General features: G+C 38.0%; 1 protein-coding gene across 1 annotated transcript in view; it reads right to left on the reverse strand.

Moving 5' to 3' along the window:
* Positions 1 to 19,510, reverse strand: part of NDFIP2 (Nedd4 family interacting protein 2) — an 83,503-nt gene that overhangs the window by 32,822 nt on the left and 31,171 nt on the right. The window contains exon 2 of the mRNA XM_066235138.1: positions 3,754 to 3,919. Coding sequence (XP_066091235.1) covers positions 3,754 to 3,919 — 166 coding nt within the window. The remainder of the gene's footprint in view (positions 1 to 3,753; positions 3,920 to 19,510) is intronic.

Raw genomic sequence — 19,510 nt, forward strand, 5'->3', positions numbered from 1 at the left:
AAATCTGCAAAACATTAAATAAAACATTAACAAATCTATATCCAAAAGAGACTACAATATGAAGACAAACAGAATTTACTCCAGGAATACAGGGATGGATTAAACGCTTAAAGAAAAATCTATTAATAACATATTTCATTACATAAAAAAAATTGAAAGGGCCCTGGCCGGTTGGCTCAGCGGTAGAGCGTCGGCCTGGCGTGCGGGGGACCCGGGTTCGATTCCCGGCCAGGGCACATAGGAGAAGCGCCCATTTGCTTCTCCACCCTGCCCCCCTCCTTCCTCTCTGTCTCTCTCTTCCCCTCCCACAGCCAAGGCTCCATTGGAGCAAAGATGGCCCAGGCGCTGGGGATGGCTCCTTGGCCTCTGCCCCAGGCGCTAGAGTGGCTCTGGTCGCGGCAGAGCAACGCCCCGGAGGGGCAGAGCATCGCCCCCTGGTGGGCAGAGCATCGCCCCTGGTGGGCGTGCCGGGTGGATCCCGGTCGGGCGCATGCGGGAGTCTGTCTGACTGTCTCTTTCCGTTTCCAGCTTCAGAAAAAAAAAAAAATTGAAGGGAAATAAAAACACATAATTGTATAAAATTATGTACCAAATTATATACATAATTGTACCAAAAAGATTAGTCTGAGGTTTCTGAACTGCTGGAGCCACTTACAGAAACAGGGAAGACTGTCAAAGGAAAAGGTCTGGTGGTAAGAAAAAGACAGTAGGCCGTAGGTGGTTTTAACCCTTAGCTTGTTATTTAAAGCTCCAGCATCAAGCGGTGGAAACTAATTTCTTAATAGTCTTGAATAATAACTAAATTTAGTGACTCACTTCTAACAAGCCAAATGTGACAGATGAAACACTGTGTGACTTTTGAGACAATGTCGTAAAAGGTGATTTAGCTTCCATCTGGCTTTCTCTCAGAATGTTGTTCTTGGGACCAAGCTTCCTTCCAGTGATGGAGCCCAAGCCACAAGAGGCCACATACAGAGGAGGGTGAAAGTCTCACTGAGGCCCTACCCAAAGCCTGTGTCAAACTTCAAACATGAATGAGAAAGCCTGCAAGAGCTTTCCAAGCCCTCTCACCATCAGATGAAAATCACACAAAACCCTGAGAGAAAATGGCATCACTGAGTCCAGTCCACCCTCAAAACCGTATGAATTAATAATAATAATTGCTATTTTACTCCAGTAACTCTGAGGTAGTTTGGTACACAGCATAGCAATGGTAGTCACAACAAAGGGATTGTAATTTCACTGTTAGAATCTTCCATCATTCAGAAATAGACATCTTCAGGATTTTCTTCCTTCAAGATTACAATCAAGTGTATTTTTTTTTAATCCAGGGTAGCCTGACCAGGCAGTAGAGCAGTGGATAGAGTGTTGGACTGGGACACGGAAGACCCAGGTCCGAAACTCCGAGGTCGCCAGCTTGAGCGCAGGCTCATGTGGTTTGAGCAAGGCTCACCAGCTTGAGCCCCAGGTCGCTGGCTTGAGCAAGGGGTCACTTGCTCTGCTATAGCCCCCCACCCCCGCTCTGTCAAGGCACATATGAGAAAGCAATCAATGAACAACTAAGGTGTCACAACAAAGAGCTCATGCTTCTCATCTCTCTCCCTTCCTGTCTGTCTGTCCCTATCTTTCCCTCTATTTCTGTCTCTGTCACCAAAAAAAAAAAAAAAAAAAAAAAAAAAAAAAAAAAAAAAAATCCAGGGTAGCAAATTAATTGTACTATATACTCTGAAAATTTGTAAAACAATGAAGAGAAGTTAGCCTATAAATTTTAGAAAGCACCAATCCAACTGTTAAATCTTATAACCAAAGGACATAAATCAATACAAAAACTATGCATCAAACTAGGCACTGAATAAATACATTGATCAAACAGCATTACAGAGAAATAGAGTAATTCTTTACCAATTTAACTAGTGAGAATAGCTTCACAGACATGATTTTCACTAACTACATTAAAAAGTAAATAAAAATTTAGTCTAAAAAATACGAATCTTTTTAAACATCCCATATGGTCTAACTTTGGACAAGCAAAAACAATAATGAGAGAAAGCTGACATGAGTTTCAGAAAAATTAATGACACTAATTATAGAACAAGAAATAGGACTGATGAAATACTCCAATAAAAGATTTTTTACATTAAAACATTTTTCAGTAAGTTAATTTAAAGTGTTTCATAATAAATATATAAAAGATTTAGAGGTTATTTGTAAGAGTATACAAAATCATATTTAAAACACTATAATGCTTAGTGAATTGTGTCCTGAGAGATAGATGAGGGTAGTTCTTTAGAATGACTTCAAAGGGTAAGACGAACAATAGCAAGCTGGAGTCACAGCCTTGTGTCCAAGAATTATTACTGTGTGTATAGGATAACATTATGTACATCCTATACTTCTGTTAACACATGCTCACATTCTTAGTCACACTCATCATCAATAACACCTGGTTTTATGACTACATGAGTAGATACACACTCACATAGAGATGTATGTATGTATGTATATGTTGTGTATACATGTGTATATTTATACCTTTTTTGTGACAGAGAGGAACAGATAGGGACAGACAGACAGGAAGGGAGAGATGAGAAGCATCAATTCTTTACTGCAGCATCTTAGTTGTTCATTGATTGCTTTCTCATATGTGCCTTGACTGTGGGAGCGGGGGGCCTACAGTAGAGCGAGTGACCCCTGACTCAAGCCAGTGACTATAGGATCATGTCGATGATCCCACACTCAAGCCAGCAACCCTGTGCTCAAGCTGGTGAGCCTGCACTGAAGCCAGATGAGCCCGTGCTCAAGCCAGCGACCTAGGGGTTTTGAACCTGAGTTCTCTGCATCTCAGTCTGACACTCTATCCACTGCGCCACTGCCTGGTCAGGCTTATATCTTTTCTTAAATTGATTTTAGAGAAAGAGGAAGAAAGAGATAAACATCAATTTCTTGTTATATATTTATGAATTCACTGGCTGATCCTTGTATGTGCCCTGACTGGGGATCAAACCCACAACCCTGGTGCATTATGACCAGGCTACCAAGCCAGGGCATGTGTGTATTTATATAAGCATTTGTGTATATATGTATATGTTTGTTTATTTCTTCCAAAAGTTATATGCTAGTCCATTGGGAATTCATTCTAGTAAGCATAAGCCCTGGTAGGGTAGCTCAGTTGGCATAAATTGAAAAATAAATAAGTGGAAAAACAAATTGATGTTTCTCTTGCACAAACTCCTTCCTCTCTCTCTAAAAATCAATCAATAAAAAAAATTTTTTGAAGTTTAAATAGGTGCACTTTTTAAAAAAATTTTTTTTATTATTATTTATTCATTTTAGAGAGGAAGACAGAGAGAGAGAGAGAGAGAGAGAGAGAGAGAGAGAAGAGAGAGACAGGGGGGAGGAGCTGGAAGCATCAACTCCCATATGTGCCTTGACCAGGCAAGCCCAGGGTTTCGAACCAGCAACCTCAGCATTTCCAGGTCGACGCTTTATCCACTGCGCCACCACAGGTCAGGCCTAAATAGGTGCATTTTTAAAACTAAATTTTTAGAAGAACAATATGAGACAAGCAATATATGAAGTAAATATTTTATAAACTATCCTTGGAAAAATTTTTTTTTAAATCATAAAACCAAAGAAGTTCATTAATAAACACGTTAATGACACAAAACCATACTGGTAAAAAATGAACAAATGAACAAAAAACCTGAGCTATTAAAAACATGATTCACTGTTTCATAACAGAAACAACGATACCTGAAGTTGTAGGTACTTCCACAGTAATACTACTATACGGTGGAGGACACAGGTTGGTGTCGAGTGCCGACGCTGAAGGAACAGTCTGCACAGTCTGTGGTGCTGGGTTTGAAATTGATGGTTGCTCTATAGCAGATGACTCTGTGTTATCTTCCTCATTGTGAAGCTAAGAGAACAAAGAAAACAAGAAATATTAATATGATTCTGTTATTTTTTAAATTTACACTAATTTTTAAAGATTGTTTCACTTTTTAGCTATAAAGTGAAATATTAATAGCATTTTTAAAAATGAATAAAATTTTAAGAGACCTAATCAATCACAAAGAACTTTAGAATTTTTAGTATAAGGGGAAAGATTTATACACTTTGAAAAGAAACCAGAGTATATAAATGTTAGAATTTTAATAGTATTTTTACAATAAAAATGAAATGCAAATTGTTAAGAATTTATTGAATAGAAAGAAAAAATAGTCTGACCAGGCAGTGGTGCAGTGGATAGAGCATCAAACTGGGACACAGGTTTGAAACCCCTGAGTTTCCTAGTTTGAGCGTGGGCTCATCCAGCTTGAGCACGGGTTCACCAGCTTGAGTGCAGGGTCACTGGCTTGAGTGTGGGATCACAGACATAACTCCAGGGTCGCTGGCTTGAGCCCAAGGTTGCTGGCTTGAGCAAGGGGTCACTCGCTATGCTACAGCTCTCCCAGTTTTATGAGAACGCAATCAATAAACTGCTAAGGTGCCACAACAAAGAATTGATTCTTCTCATCTTTCTCCCTTCCTGTCTCCTGTCCCTGTCTGTCCCTCTCTCTCTCTCTCTGTCACACACACACACAAAAAAATTCATGATTACAGATTCAGATTAATTCAATTGCACAGTAAATACTGTCTACCATGTATCAATCCCTGTGTATTACAAAGAAAAGTAAAACCCCTAATGATACAATCGATTACCAAGTAGGCACTAATGAACACTCTCCTGACTAGCAGCTCTGCCCCAGTGTCACAGAGCATCTCCCATGCTTCCCATTACAAGGTACCCATGAGAATTCCCAGTTTAGTCATCTATAATCATACTTCAAAGAGGAAAAAGTGTTAGATGAGCTAGTAAAGGCAAATAAAAGTACAGACATACACTAAGCAATATCAACTAAAACAAGTAACAGTGAAGGTGTCGAGAGTAAACTACTTTTCCAATCCACTAATGCTGCAAATGTAGATGAACCACACTAAAGAAAAAAAATCCTATTGTTACAAACAGCTCTCTTCTAATTCCTCACAAGAAACACTCTACACATCAAACATATAAAAATGTTCCCCAGAATGACCTACTCATTTTAAAACCCGTCAAAATCTATTCAAATAACTTCAATAAAAATAGTAATTGCAGATATTCTTACATATGATCTCAAAAGCAAAGCTTTGGAATTTGTAAGATATCAAGTTATTTCAATTGCCCTATCTCACACTTTCAGTTTTATTTTTACAAAATTATAATTTACAGTGGACATCTGATATATGTCAACAGTAAAACCCAGTAATTCTATCAACAATCTCTACCCACTATAGCATAGAACGTCCATATTTTTTTCATTTAATCAAGTTTTTTTTTACATTCAGTATTATTTTTTAATAGTTTAGGTCAGGGGTCGGGAACCTTTTTGGCTGAGAGAGCCATGAACGCCACATATTTTAAAATGTAATTCTGTGACATCCATACAACGGCCCGTTACACATTATCCAATAAAAATTTGGTGTTGTCCCAGAGGACAGCTGTGATTGGCTCCAGCTACCCGCAACCATGAACATGAGCTGTAGGAAATGAATGGATTGTAATATATCAGAATGTTTTATTTATTTTTTTATTTTTAATGTTGTTTTTTTTTAATTAAAGATTTGTTTGCGAGCCAGATGCAGCCATCAAAAGAACCACATCTGGCTCACGAGCCATAGGTTCCCGACCCCTGGTTTAGGTATACAGCATTGTTCTTATAACAATCACATACTTTACAAAGAGTTTCCCTCAATATTTCCAGTACCCACCTGGCATCATACATAGTGATTACAATGTTATTTCCTATGCTGTACTTTATATCCCATGACTATTCTGTAACTACCAATCTGTACTTTTCATTCCCTTCACCTTTTTCACCCAGTCCTCCAACCCCCACCTCTCTGGCAACTATCAGTCTGTTTTATTTATCTACGAGTCTTTTGCTGTTGTTTGTTCGCTTATATTGTTATTTAGGTTTCACATGTGAGTGAAATCATATGGTACTTGTCTTTCTCTGACTGACTTATTTCACTTAGCATGATACTCTCTAGGTCCATTTGTGCTGTTGCAAATGGTTAAGATTTCATTCTTTTTTAAGGCTAAGTAATTTTCCATTGTGTGTGTGTATTCCACATCTTTATCCAATCATCTACTGACACTTGGACTGCTTCCATATCTTGGCTATTATAAATAGTGCTGCAATGAACATAGGAGTGCACTTATTTTTTCAAATTAGTGTTTTAGGTTCATTCAACTATATACCCATAAATGGAATCATTCTTCTATATTTGCTTTAATACAACATTGTGATTTTGATATTTTTGATGCCTCTATAAATTAACTTAATTTGATTGCCTTTAACTAAAGCCATACAAGGGTTCCAATTAAATTAGAAGTTTATCAAATTAGACAATGCCATTTGTGGAAATTTTTTTTTTCATCATACTATCTAATGGTTCCATTTTACTGTTTTTAACAATTAGCTATAGCAGCAAAGAGGTGGGGGGGAAGGATGGGACCTACATCCATACAGTAGTAAACTAGGCTCTGTGTCCTCTCCACAGATCACCTCAAATGTTATCCTCCCAGCTTGTCCTATTTATGAGCCTCTGCAACAAACGTGGGCAAAGCACACAAAAATCAAAATGTCTTTAATATAGTGACCAGGGTGATGAAAGTTGCATACTTAGCTACAATTTTTTTTAAGTGAGAAAGAAAAAGACAAAAGAAGAGAGATGAGAAGCAACAACTGCAGTTGTATCATTTTAGTTGTTCACTGATTGCTTTTCATGCATGCCTTGCAGTATGGGGGGGGGGGTGTCAAGTAAGCAACCATGGGATTATTTCAATGATCCCACACTCAAGCTGGTGAGCCCGTGCTCAAGCCAAATGAGCCCATACTCAAGCTGGACAAGCCCAGCTCAAGCAGGGGACCTCGGTGTTTCGAACCTGAGACCTCAGTGTCCCAGGTCAATGCTTTAACCACTGTGCCACCACTGGTCAGGGAAGAGGGCTGTCTTAAACTTATCTGTGGCTTCTTTACAGATAAACACACACTGAGTGTTTTTAAGGGTAAGAAAACTTTAAGTGCAATGCTGGTGGCCAAGGCCAGGCAGGTCCACATTGCATTCGGGCAAATGGTAGACAAACTGCAGAGCCAGAAAGTGTTGGGCCATTACTGTTTGATTCTCACAACAGCAGACAAGCAAAGAGGCAGGGGAAAAACTCTTCTCAGGTGAAGAAACAGCCAAAAATGGCTCCTCACAGTGGCAGGCAGGCAATCCAGAATCCACAATCCCCCTGAGCACAAACACCCATAGCCTCACACAGGCCATGCACACATGCCTCTGCCACATGCTCACACACTAATAAAGCAAAGTGCTTGCAGCCTGTACAGCAGCGAGCAAGCCTAACACAGCTGTTTTCCCAACAATAAGCATTGTGATTAACTCTAGCTGAAAGTCCAGCCTTCCCATTTATAAACTATTGTTTGCTTTACTTTAATTGTCATGTCTCCTATAGTCCTTCATTCTATCCTAAGGTGGTAGTATATTAATATGATATAATACTGAAAGCTTTGTTTCTGAGAAAGTAAAAACCCCATGTTTACCTTGGTACATGTTGACTAAAAGTACCAAGATGAGAATGTATCAATGTTTAATAAAGTGTTGTTCAGCAAGAAATGCCCTATATCAGAGCCTGATGGATGAGCCAGTAAGTAATATGGCCTTTTTTTCACTTTTCAGCTCGTTCCTTTTCTCTTTGTTTCAGTTGGGGCATACGTTAAAACTACATGGAAAGCCTGACCTGTGGTAGCGCAGTGGATAAAGCGTCGACCTGGAAATGCTGAGGTCACCAACCGGTTCGAAACCCTGGGCTTGCCTGGTCAAGGCACACATGAGAGTTGATGCTTCCTGCTCCTCCCCTTTCTCTCTCTCTCTCTCAAAATTGAATAAATAAAATCTTAAAAAAAAAAACTACATGGAGAGAACTTTAAGGTTTTGAAGGAAAAAAAATGTTAAGTTGTAAAATAATAAAGCATCTGTAGAGCGAATAGATTTTGTATACTACCATATTCTGACAATATTCAGTACCAAAGGACAAAACTGGAAAGAAAAGTTAGAAGCTGCAAGGAGATCAGTTTAAGCTCAACAAAAGAACTTTTTACATTTTTATTAGAACACTGGTTTTCCTGTGGGGCAACAGATACTTTCAGGCAGAGCCTGGATGATCTAGCCAAGCTGTTGTATAATTAGAATGACCACACACCTGTTTTCCCTTGGACAGTCCCACTTTATACCTCAGGGCCTACTCAATTTAACGTTCTCTCTACCGTTTGCATCCTCAAAAGAATTTTATACTAACATACATTCGTGAGATTCTTCCCCTTAGTACAATATTAGAATAGATAACAAAAATTCCTTCTAACTCTAAGACAAAACTCTGGGAAAACCTAGTTATTTCTATCATTACATGCTGCCTTATTTAACACCTGATTTAGAAAAGAAAACAAATCAGAGTTGAAGTAAAATCAACTGGCAGTTAAGCTACCCACTTTAGTCACCCAAGAACAAAGGAGAGTAAACTACCTAATCTATGTTTCTAGGAATAAATTCACAGCAAGTCGTAAGAAATCTCTGCAAATAGCCCAAGTTTTCTAAACCATCAGCTCAGAAGATAGGTCTGCACAAAACACTGCTGCTTGGCAAATGGACTTTGATTTTCTACTGTTAAAAAGTAAATCACAGTAGTCTTCCTCATGTACACACAAATACCATTAAAGTATTTTCTTAATTTTAGGGTTTTTCCCAAATACTTTTTTCACTGAACCTTTGCTGCTTTTGGGCACTCTTCTGCTAGTAAGAGCTAACATATAATAAAACAAAAACATGAATAATTAAGAAAGACTATATAAGCGAGAGATGAATTTTAATTAAAAAAAAGAAAAACTGCAGGTTGGCAAATCCTGACTAATTTTCATATTCTTCTTTTGAAATTACAGAATTTTGGTGTGGCGCTATATCTACGTAATATAAAACAGGCATATTTCTGCTAGTAAATACCTATCTTGTTAGTATGAGAGAGTATCATATTTCATGGTGTTCCGCAGAATGCGCCATGAACTCCAGATGCCCCATCACCTGATCAAGCTTGCAAAAAAACACTGTTTAAAACCAAGTGTCATGTTATTTTATCAAGACACTACTAAGTTTTCTTTTAAACAAGGGTATTTGTTTCCTTTTTAAACCGTTCCTATCTGCTTGTTTCATTTTTAAACCGTTCCTATCTGCTCAAGATGTCAACTGAAAGGTATAAGAGAGTATATAATTTAATTTTTTTAAATAATGAGATATTGTTTGTGTAATAAATACGGGCAATCAAAATTTCTGGAAGAATAAAGAGCAAAAAGCTGCAGGTGGGGAAAGATATTCCCTCATTCTCTATTTGAATTTTTCACCCTAAAGATAACCTGAAACTTTTAATTTTTAATAAAACCAAAATGCAATAAAATGAACTCTCTAATTTCTGGTTCGGCATGTCTCAGAAGCAACAATGTTATGGTAATCACTATAGTTTATGATAAAAAGCTTTCTGTAACATAAAATATTATATGATATCATTACAATAGCTCCCCTAGGTTAATATATATGCAATTTCTGTTGGAAATGACACCATCTGGAATTGTTAACACAAAAAATATATTTAAAGAAGTCAAATCAGAAACTGTGTATGTTTTTTAAGAAAAATAAAGAAAGGGATAATTAATGGGGCAATAGAGTAATTAAAAAATAGAGCAAGTTTATATTGCCACACTAGACTGAGCTTTAAACCTATCTATACATTCATTAATTCTTTTTTTTAATGGAAATACAGGAGTTTATTATTGTGTCTGTGTTCTCAAGTCTTTTTATGTATATTCTCAATTCCTAGTCCCCCAATCAACTTCCCTCTTGGCCCAATAGGCAGCCAATAGTGATGGAACTCTCACAGAAGGAGAGTCTTTGAAGAGACCCTGAAGGGCACAGAAATAATCCATATTCTCAGAGAGCTTACAATCAAAGGCACAACAGAGAGAACACATGTGTACAAACATCAAAGCACTAATTAAATGGTATATAAATAGCAACTCACTATCACAGGACAGACTATGAATGTAAGTATGGTGGGCCAGGGAGTGAGGAGAAGAAAGCCAGGTGGTGGCTCCTACAAGAATCCAGGTATAACAAAAAAACCTTTTCCCCCAAGTTTCCGGGCCCCAGACTTGACACAGGTGGACTGTTCTGGCATCCTTCTGCGGTTCAGTCACAATATGCAGTGGCTTGTTGTTGACCTCACAGGGGGTATCCGTTCATTAATTCATTTCTTAAACAAAATCACAAACAAAAAAAGGGCTCTGCACGGTGGTATGTTCAATCCTTTGTTTCTCAAACTCCACTTTTGAGATAACTTCTTTCTCTATACGTTGTTCAAATATTAGCTTAAAATTAAGTTCTACAGGAAAATCTTTATTTCCCAAAAGTAGATTAGTATTCTCTGATGTAATCTTAAAGCACTCTGTTCTTCAGAGCATGTAGCACAATAGTAATTTTTTAAAAAAACTTTATTGAATTTATTGGAATGACACTAGTTAATAAAATTACTGTATTTCCTCATGTATAAGGCGCTCCCATGTATAAGACGCACCTTCATTTTGGAGTCTGAAATTTGAAAAAATATGTATTATATAAAGTTATTGAACTCAAGTTTAATTCATCATAAAATTCATACAACTCCTCATCACTGTCAAAACTCATATCCATTAGCTTGTCCTCATCAGAGTCTGATGACAAATCACTATCTTCATATATTGCCTCGTCCTCAGTTCCATCTATGGCATTTAAAATGCCACAACCACTGTAGAAGACACACCCAGTTTTTAGACCCCAAATGTTTCAGGTGTACAATTCTATAACACGTCATCTGTACACTGTATTGTGTGCTCACCATCCCAGGTCAAGTCTCCTTCTATCATCATCTATCCCCATTATCCTCCTCTACCTCCTCCACCCTCCTTTCCTTCCTGTAATACCTACACTGTTGTCTGGGTCCATAAGTATTTTTGGCTGAAAAGGGTGAAAGTATTAAGCAAAGAGAGAAAAACAATAGTAATTATTTATATAATCATTACCTTTTTTTTTTTAGGTAAGAGGAGAGATAGTGAGGAAGAACCTCACATGTTCCCCAACCAGAGATCCTGACAACGCCATCGAGGGCCAATGTTGAAGTACTGAGCTATTTTTAGCACCAGAGGCTGACACCCTGGGATCAACCAAGCTATCCTCAGCTCCCAGGGCCATGATCAAAACAATCAAGTCACTGGCTGCAGGAGGGGAAGAGGGGGAGAAGGAAGAGTGAGAAGGGGGAGAAGCTGACAGTCACTTCTCTTGTGTGCCTTGACCAGAAATCAAACCCAGGATGTCCATACGCCAGGCTGATGCTCTATCCACTGAGCCACCAGCCAAGGCAACGTAATCATTTTTCCCCCCGCTGAAGTAAGAGCTCTTTGAAAGTGGAGGTATATGTATGTCTTATTAAACACTGTGGAAACAAAAGTAAGCTCCAAAGTACTTGGATTCAGCCTTGGTTAAAATTTTTTAAAAAATGCAAAATAGGTCACCAACCACAATAGTATAAAATGGAAAACCTTGAGAAAGAATATCCTTGTTAAACCAGTATTTTGACGTTTCAAACAGTCAGTGCTACCTGAGTAAATGAAAGGAGAAAAGCATATTTTCACTTACTAAATACTTACATCCCAAAGACCTCTAAGGAATAAATATGCCAAACAGATGGAATAAATGTCTTATATAAGTTTATATTTTCAAAAGAATTCAGCTTCTGGTTAAATACCTTTTTATATCTTGAAACTGCAATGTAAATATGCTAGATCCTAAAATTCTCTTTTTCAATACAAACTGCTTTATATGGCATATAGTCCTTTAATTAAATGACAAATACTTGACCCAATTCTTAATTTTTTGTAAAACATCAATGGAAAGATACCCTATTTAGCTTACTCAAATCTTTTTATTTATTTATTTATTTTTAAGCTAAAGAGATAGGGACAGACAGGCAGGAAGGGAGAGAGATGAGAAGCATCAACTCTTTGTTGGGGCACCTTAGTTGTTCATTGCTTGCTTTCACATATGTGCCTTGACCTGGGGGCTACAGCAGAGCAAGTGACCCCTTGCTCAAACCAGTGATCTTGGGCTCAAGCCAGCAACCATGGAGTCATGTCTATGATCTCATGCTCAAGCCAGCAACCCCACACTCAAGCTGGTGAGCCCATGCTCAAGCCAGATGAGCTCGCACTCAAGCCACTGATGTCAGGGTTTCAAACCTGGGTCCTCTGCATCCCAGTCTGACACACTATCCACTGCAACACCACCTGGTCAGGCTAGCTTACTCAGATCTTAACTAAGGAAGATCTGCCCTACAATCATGACTCTTTATCAACAGGTCAGTATGATTTTAACAAAGATTGTTGATCTCCTAAGTCCTCAAAAGAAAAAAAGAGAAAGAAAAGAAAAAAGGACAGGAGAGGAAAATATTTGAGTGTGCTAGGTTGGCACCTTGTCATTTCATCTAAGGTTATCTTTAGGACACTCAGTCTCACCTTCTGAAATTTTTATATCAATATGTGTATTACATATAACACATTTTAAGTTTACTTTTGAAAGATTGCATTTCTTCAAAATCTGGCCACTCCCTAGGGCAGTGGTTCTCAAAGTGTGTGCACCTTAGAAGACTTCCAGGTGCGCCCTATGGTATTCCAGAAAAATATGTGCCTATTGGGGACCAAAATACCAATAGGGTTATTGGAGTTTAGATTTTGGGGGGACAGAGGTGTGGGGAATTGGCTGAAGCTGATAGTCTGTTCAACCCCCCACCTCACTTGCCTGATTAGGTTGCAAAAGACTGTTAAGCTGTGGTGCTGGATTGTTTACACTACCCCCCAAGTTCCCTGGAAAGACTGGAGGCAAGTTTCTTCTATCCTTTGTTTGGTTTAAAGTTACGATGATATATATGGTGGGGGTTTTCTGCACTCAACACAATTAAGAGTAAAAAGAGAGGAATTCTTCATTGTGTTGACGAGGAAATGAGAGTTTGCCTTTCAAATATATGCCCAAACATTGAAGAAATCGCTAGGACATTTCAGGCTTATGTTTCCATAAACACAAGAATGAAAAAACACATTCATGCCAGGACCTGCCAAATTTACTAAATCTTTTTTTTTTTTTTTTTTTGGATTTTTCTGAAGCTGGAAACGAGGAGAGACAGTCAGACAGACTCCCGCATGCGCCCGACCGGGATCCACCCGGCACGCCCACCAGGGGGCGAGGCTATGCCCACCAGGGGGTGATGCCCTGCCCCTCCGGGGCTTCGCTCTGCCGAGACCAGAGCCACTCTAGCACCTGGGGCAGAGGCCAAGGAGCCATCCCCAGCGCCCGGGCCATCTTTGCTCCAATGGAGCCTTGGCTGCGGGAGGGGAAGAGAGACACAGAGAGGAAGGAGGGGGGGATGGAGAAGCAAATGGGCGCTTCTCCTATGTGCCCTGGCCGGGAACTGAACCCGGGTCCCCCACACGCCAGGTCGACACTCTACCGCTGAGCCAACCGGCCAGGGCCTACTATATCTTACTAAGAATGTATTTATATATATAAAAAGATAACTTTTTTGTCGTTTTATTATTATTATTTTTTTTTTACGGAACAACATTTTATTTATTTTTAATATATTTTTATTAATGGTAATGGGATGACATTAATAAATCAGGGTACATATATTCAAAGAAAACATGTCTAGGTTATTTTGTCATTAAATTATGTTGCATACCCCTCGCCCAAAGACAGATTGTCCTCCGTCACCCTCCATCTAGTTCTCTGTGCCCCTCCCCCTCCCCCTAACTCTCTCCCTCCCTCCCTCCCATGTCCTCCCTCCGCCCACCCCTGGTAACCACCACACTCTTGTCCATGTCTCTTAGTCTCATTTTTATGTTCCACCAATGTATGGAATCATGTAGTTCTTGTTTTTTTCTGATTTACTTATTTCACTCCTTATAATGTTATCAAGATCCCACCATTTTGCTGTAAATGATCTGATGTCATCATTTCTTATGGCTGAGTAGTATTCCATAGTGTATATGTGCCACATCTTCTTTATCCAGTCTTCTATTGAAGGGCTTTTTGGTTGTTTCCATGTCTTGGCCACTGTGAACAGTGCTGCAATGAACATGGGGCTACATGTGTCTTCACGTATCAATGTTTCTGAGGTTTTGGGGTATATACCCAGTAGAGGGATTGCTGGGTCATAAGGTAGTTCTATTTGCAGTTTTTTGAGGAACCACCATACTTTCCTCCATAATGGTTGTACTACTTTACAGTCCCACCAACAGTGAATGAGGGTTCCTTTTTCTCCACAGCCTCTCCAACATTTGCTATTACCCGTCTTGTTGATAATAGCTAATCTAACAGGGGTGAGGTGGTATCTCATTGTAGTTTTGATTTGCATTTCTCTAATAACTAATGAAGCTGAGCATCTTTTCATATACCTGTTGGCCATTTGTATCTCTTCCTGGGAGAAGTGTCTGTTCATGTCCTCTTCCCATTTTTTTATTGGATTGTTTGTTTCTTGTTGAGTTTTATGAGTTCTTTGTAAATTTTGGATATTAGGCCCTTATCTGAGCTGTTGTTTGAAAATATCATTTCCCATTTAGTTGGCTGTCTGTTTATTTTGATATCAGTTTCTCTTGCTGAGCAAAAACTTTTTATTCTGATGTAGTCCCATTCATTTATCTTTGCCTTCACTTCTCTTGCCATTGGAGTCAAGTTCATAAAATGTTCTTTAAAACCCAGGTCCATGATTTTAGTACCTATGTCTTCTTCTATGTACTTTATTGTTTCAGGTCTTATATTTAGGTCTTTGATCCATTTTAAATTAATTTTAGTACACGGGGACAGGCTGTAGTCGAGTTTCATTCTTTTGCATGTGGCTTTCCAGTTTTCCCAACACCATTTGTTGAAGAGGCTTTCTTTTCTCCATTGTGTGTTGTTGGCCCCTTTATCAAAGATTATTTGACCATATATATATGGTTTTATTTCTGGGCTTTCTATTCTGTTCCATTGGTCTGAGTGTCTATTTTTCTGCCAATACCATGCTGTTTTGATTATCGTGGCCCTATAATATAGTTTGAAGTCAGGTATTGTAATGCCCCCAGCTTCATTCTTTTTCCTTAGGATTGTTTTGGCTATTCGGGGTTTTTTATAGTTCCATATAAATCTGATGATTTTTTGTTCCATTTCTTTAAAAAATGTCATAGGAATTTTGATTGGAATTGCATTAAATTTGTATATTGCTGCCTGACCTGTGGTGGCGCAGTGGATAAAACGTCGACCTGGAAATGCTGAGGTCGCCGGTTCAAAACCCTGGGCTTGCCTGGTCAAGGCACATATGGGAGTTGATGCTTCCAGCTCCTCCCCCCGCCCTTCTCTCTCTCTGTCTCTCCCTCTCCTCTCTAAAAAAAAATGAATAAATTTGTATATTGCTTTGGGTAATATGGCCATTTTGATTATATTTATTCTTCCTATCCAAGAACAAGGAATATTTTTCCATCTCATTGTATCTTTCTCGATTTCCCTTAACAATACTTTGTAATTTTCATTATACAGGTCCTTTACATTCTTTGTTATGTTTATTCCTAGGTATTTTATTTTTTTTGTTGCAATCGTGAAGGGGATTATTTTTTTGAGTTCGTTTTCTAATATTTCATTGTTGGCATATAGAAAGGCTATGGACTTTTGTATGTTAATTTTGTATCCTGCGACCTTACTGTATTGGTTTATTGTTTCTAATAATCTTTTTGTGGAGTCCTTCGGGTTTTCAATGTATAGAATCATATCATCAGCAAAAAGTGATACCTTTACTTCTTCTTTTCCGATATGGATGCCTTTTATTTCTTTGTCTTGTCTGATTGTTCTAGCCAGAACTTCAAGCACCGCGTTAAATAAGAGGGAGAGAGTGGACAACCCTGTCTTGTTCCTGATTTAAGGTAGAAAGTCCTCAGTTTTATGCCGTTTAATATGATGCTGGCTGATGGTTTATCATATATGGCCTTTATCATGTTGAGATATTTTCGTTCTATACCCATTTTGTTGAGAGTCTTAAACATAAAATTGTGTTGTATTTTATCAAAAGCCTTTTCTGCATCTATTGATAAGATCATGTGGTTTTTGTTCTTTGTTTTGTTGATATGGTGTATTACGTTAACCGTTTTGCGTATGTTGAACCATCCTTGAGATTCTGGGATGAATCCCACTTGATCATGATGTATTATTTTTTTAATATGTTGTTGTATTCGGTTTGTCAGTATTTTGTTTAGTATTTTAGCATATGTATTCATTAGAGATATTGGTCTGTAGTTTTCTTTCTTTGTGCCATCCTTGCCAGGTTTTGGTATGAGGGTTATGTTGGCCTCATAAAATGTGTTTGGAAGTATTGCTTCTTCTTCAATTTTTTGGAAGACTTTGAGTAGAATAGGAACCAAGTCTTCTTTGAATGTTTGATAGAATTCACTAGTATAACCATCTGGGCCTGGACTTTTATTTTTGGGGAGATTTTTAATAGTTTTTTTCTATTTCCTCCCTGCTGATTGGTCTGTTTAGGCTTTCTGCTTCTTCATGACTCAGTCTAGGAAGGTTATATTGTTCTAGGAATTTATCCATTTCTTCTAGATTGTTGTATTTGGTGGCATATAATTTTTCATAGTATTCTACAATAATTCTTTGTATATCTATGATGTCTGTGGTGATCTCTCCTCTTTCATTTTGGATTTTATTTATTTGAGTCCTGTGCCTTTTTTCCTTGGTGAGTCTTGCCAAGGGTTTGTCAATTTTGTTGATCTTTTCAAAGAACCAGCTCCTTGTTTTATTGATTTTTTCTATAGTTTTTCTGTTCTCTATTTCATTTATTTCTGCTCTGATTTTTATTATCTCCTTTCTTCGGCTGGTTTTGGGTTGTCTTTGTTCTTCTTTTTCTAGTTCCTTAAGGTGTGAAGTTAAGTGGTTTACTTCGGCTCTCTCTTGTTTGTTCATATAGGCCTGAAGTGATATGAACTTCCCTCTTATTACTGCTTTTGCTGCATCCCAGAGATTCTGGTATGTCGTATTTTCATTTTCATTTGTCTGTATATATCTTTTGATCTCTGCGCTTATTTCTTCTTTTACCCATTCATTTTTTAGAAGTATGTTGTTTAGTTTCCACATTTTTGTGGGTTTACCCCCCTCTTTTTTGCAGTTGAATTCTAGTTTCAAGGCTTTATGATCAGAAAATATGCTTGGTACAATTTCAATTTTTCTAAATTTGCTGATATTGTCTTTGTGGCCCAACATATGGTCAATTCTTGAGAATGTTCCATGTACACTAGAGAAAAATGTATACTCTGTCGCTTTGGGATGAAGTGTCCTGTAGATGTCTATCATATCCAGGTGTTCTAGTATTTCGTTTAAGGCCACTATATCTTTATTGATTCTCTGTTTGGATGACCGATCTAGAGCCGTCAGCGGTGTATTGAGGTCTCCAAGTATGATTGTATTTTTGTTAGTTTTTGTTTTAAGGTCAATAAGTAGCTGTCTTATATATTTTGGTGCTCCTTGGTTTGGTGCATATATATTAAGGATTGTTATGTCTTCTTGATTCAACTTCCCCTTAATCATTATGAAATGACCATTTTTGTCTCTGAGTACTTTTTCTGTCTTGTAGTCAGCATTATTAGATATGAGTATTGCTACACCTGCTTTTTTTGGGTGTTGTTTGCTTGGAGTATTGTTTTCCAGCCTTTCACTTTGAATTTGTTTTTATCCTTGTTGCTTAGATGTGTTTCTTGTAGGCAGCATATAGTTGGATTTTCTTTTTTAATCCATTCTGCTACTCTGTGTCTTTTTATTGGTAAGTTTAATCCATTTACATTTAGTGTAATTATTGACACTTGTGGGTTCCCTACTGCCATTTTATAAATTGCTTTCTGTTAGTTTTGTATCTAGTTTGATTCTTCTCTTTTGTTTTTCTATCATTTGTTTTTGTTTGTTTGTGTTCCATACTTCTTTCCTCTGTTGCTACCTTTTTTAAGTCAAGTGTTTTTGTGGTGGTTTTTTCAAGGGTGGTTACCATTAAGTAATGAAAAGGGTACCTACCATATTCATTGTAGTGCCCTATCTTATGAGTATTTCTGCACTTCATCGTCCTTTGCTACTGTTAATCTCCATCCTCTCCCCCTTTTTTTTCCTTTGTTGTCACAGTTTAAGTTTGGTTTTATTGTGTTCTTGGTGGAGCTGTTACTTGTGGTGTTGTTTTCTTTTGTTCTTTGAATCTGGTTGGAAAACCCCTCTTAGTATTTCCTGGAGTGGGGGCTTTCTGTTGATAAATTCTCTCATCTTTTCTGTGTTTGTGAATGTTTTTATATCTCCTTCATACTTGAAGGATAGCTTTGATGGGTATAGTATTCTTGGCTGAAAGTTCCTCTCTTTCAGGGCTTTAAATATTGGGGTCCACTCTCTTCTAGCTTGTAGAGTTTCTGCTGAGAAATCTGATGATAATCTAATAGGCCTTCCTTTATATGTTGTACTCTTCTTTTCCCTGGCTGCCTTGAGAATTTTTTCTTTGTCATTGGTTTGTGTCATCTTTATTATGATGTGCCTTGGAGTGGGTTTGTTGGGGTTAAGAAAACTCGGTGTTCTGTTTGCTTCTTGAATTTGAGGCTTTAGTTCTTTCCACAGGCTTGGGAAGTTCTCGTCTATTATTTGTTTGAGTATATTCTCCATTCCATTTTCTTTCTCTTCTCCCTTTGATATACCTATTATTCTTATGTTATTCTTTCTGATGGAGTCAGACAATTCCTGTAGGGCTTTCTCGTTTTTTATTATTTTTGAGTCTCTTTCTTCTTCTCTGTGTTGTGCCTCAAGTTGTTTGTCTTCTATTTCTCTAATCCTATCTTCAATCTGGGCTGTTCTGTTAGCTAAGCTTGTTACCTCGTTTTTCAGCTCGTGAATTGAGTTTTTCATTTCTGTTTGATTTGTTTTTATAGTTTCAATTTCCTTGGTAATATATTCTTTGTGTTCATTGAGTTGTTTTCTGATCTCCCTATATTGCCTTTCTGTGTTTTCTTGTATATCTCTGAGTATTTTTAAGATTTCTATTTTAAATTCTCTGTCATTTAGTTCCAAGGCTTCCAATATGTTAAGTCTTTTCTCCATAGATTTTTCCACATCTATTTGTGTTACCTCTCTTTCTTTGGTATCCATAATATTCGATTTCCTCTTTCTTATTGGCATCTGAGGGTGGTCTTGTTGATAGCACACAGGCGCACTCCCTCCGCGGCTTGAATGAACGTCCCTGCGGTAGCTTCCTCCACACCCTCGTCTCTCAGATTCAAGTGATAACAGTCCTTTCGCT

Source organism: Saccopteryx bilineata, chromosome 6 (genome assembly GCF_036850765.1).
Source record: "Saccopteryx bilineata isolate mSacBil1 chromosome 6, mSacBil1_pri_phased_curated, whole genome shotgun sequence".
Taxonomy (NCBI): domain Eukaryota; kingdom Metazoa; phylum Chordata; class Mammalia; order Chiroptera; family Emballonuridae; genus Saccopteryx; species Saccopteryx bilineata.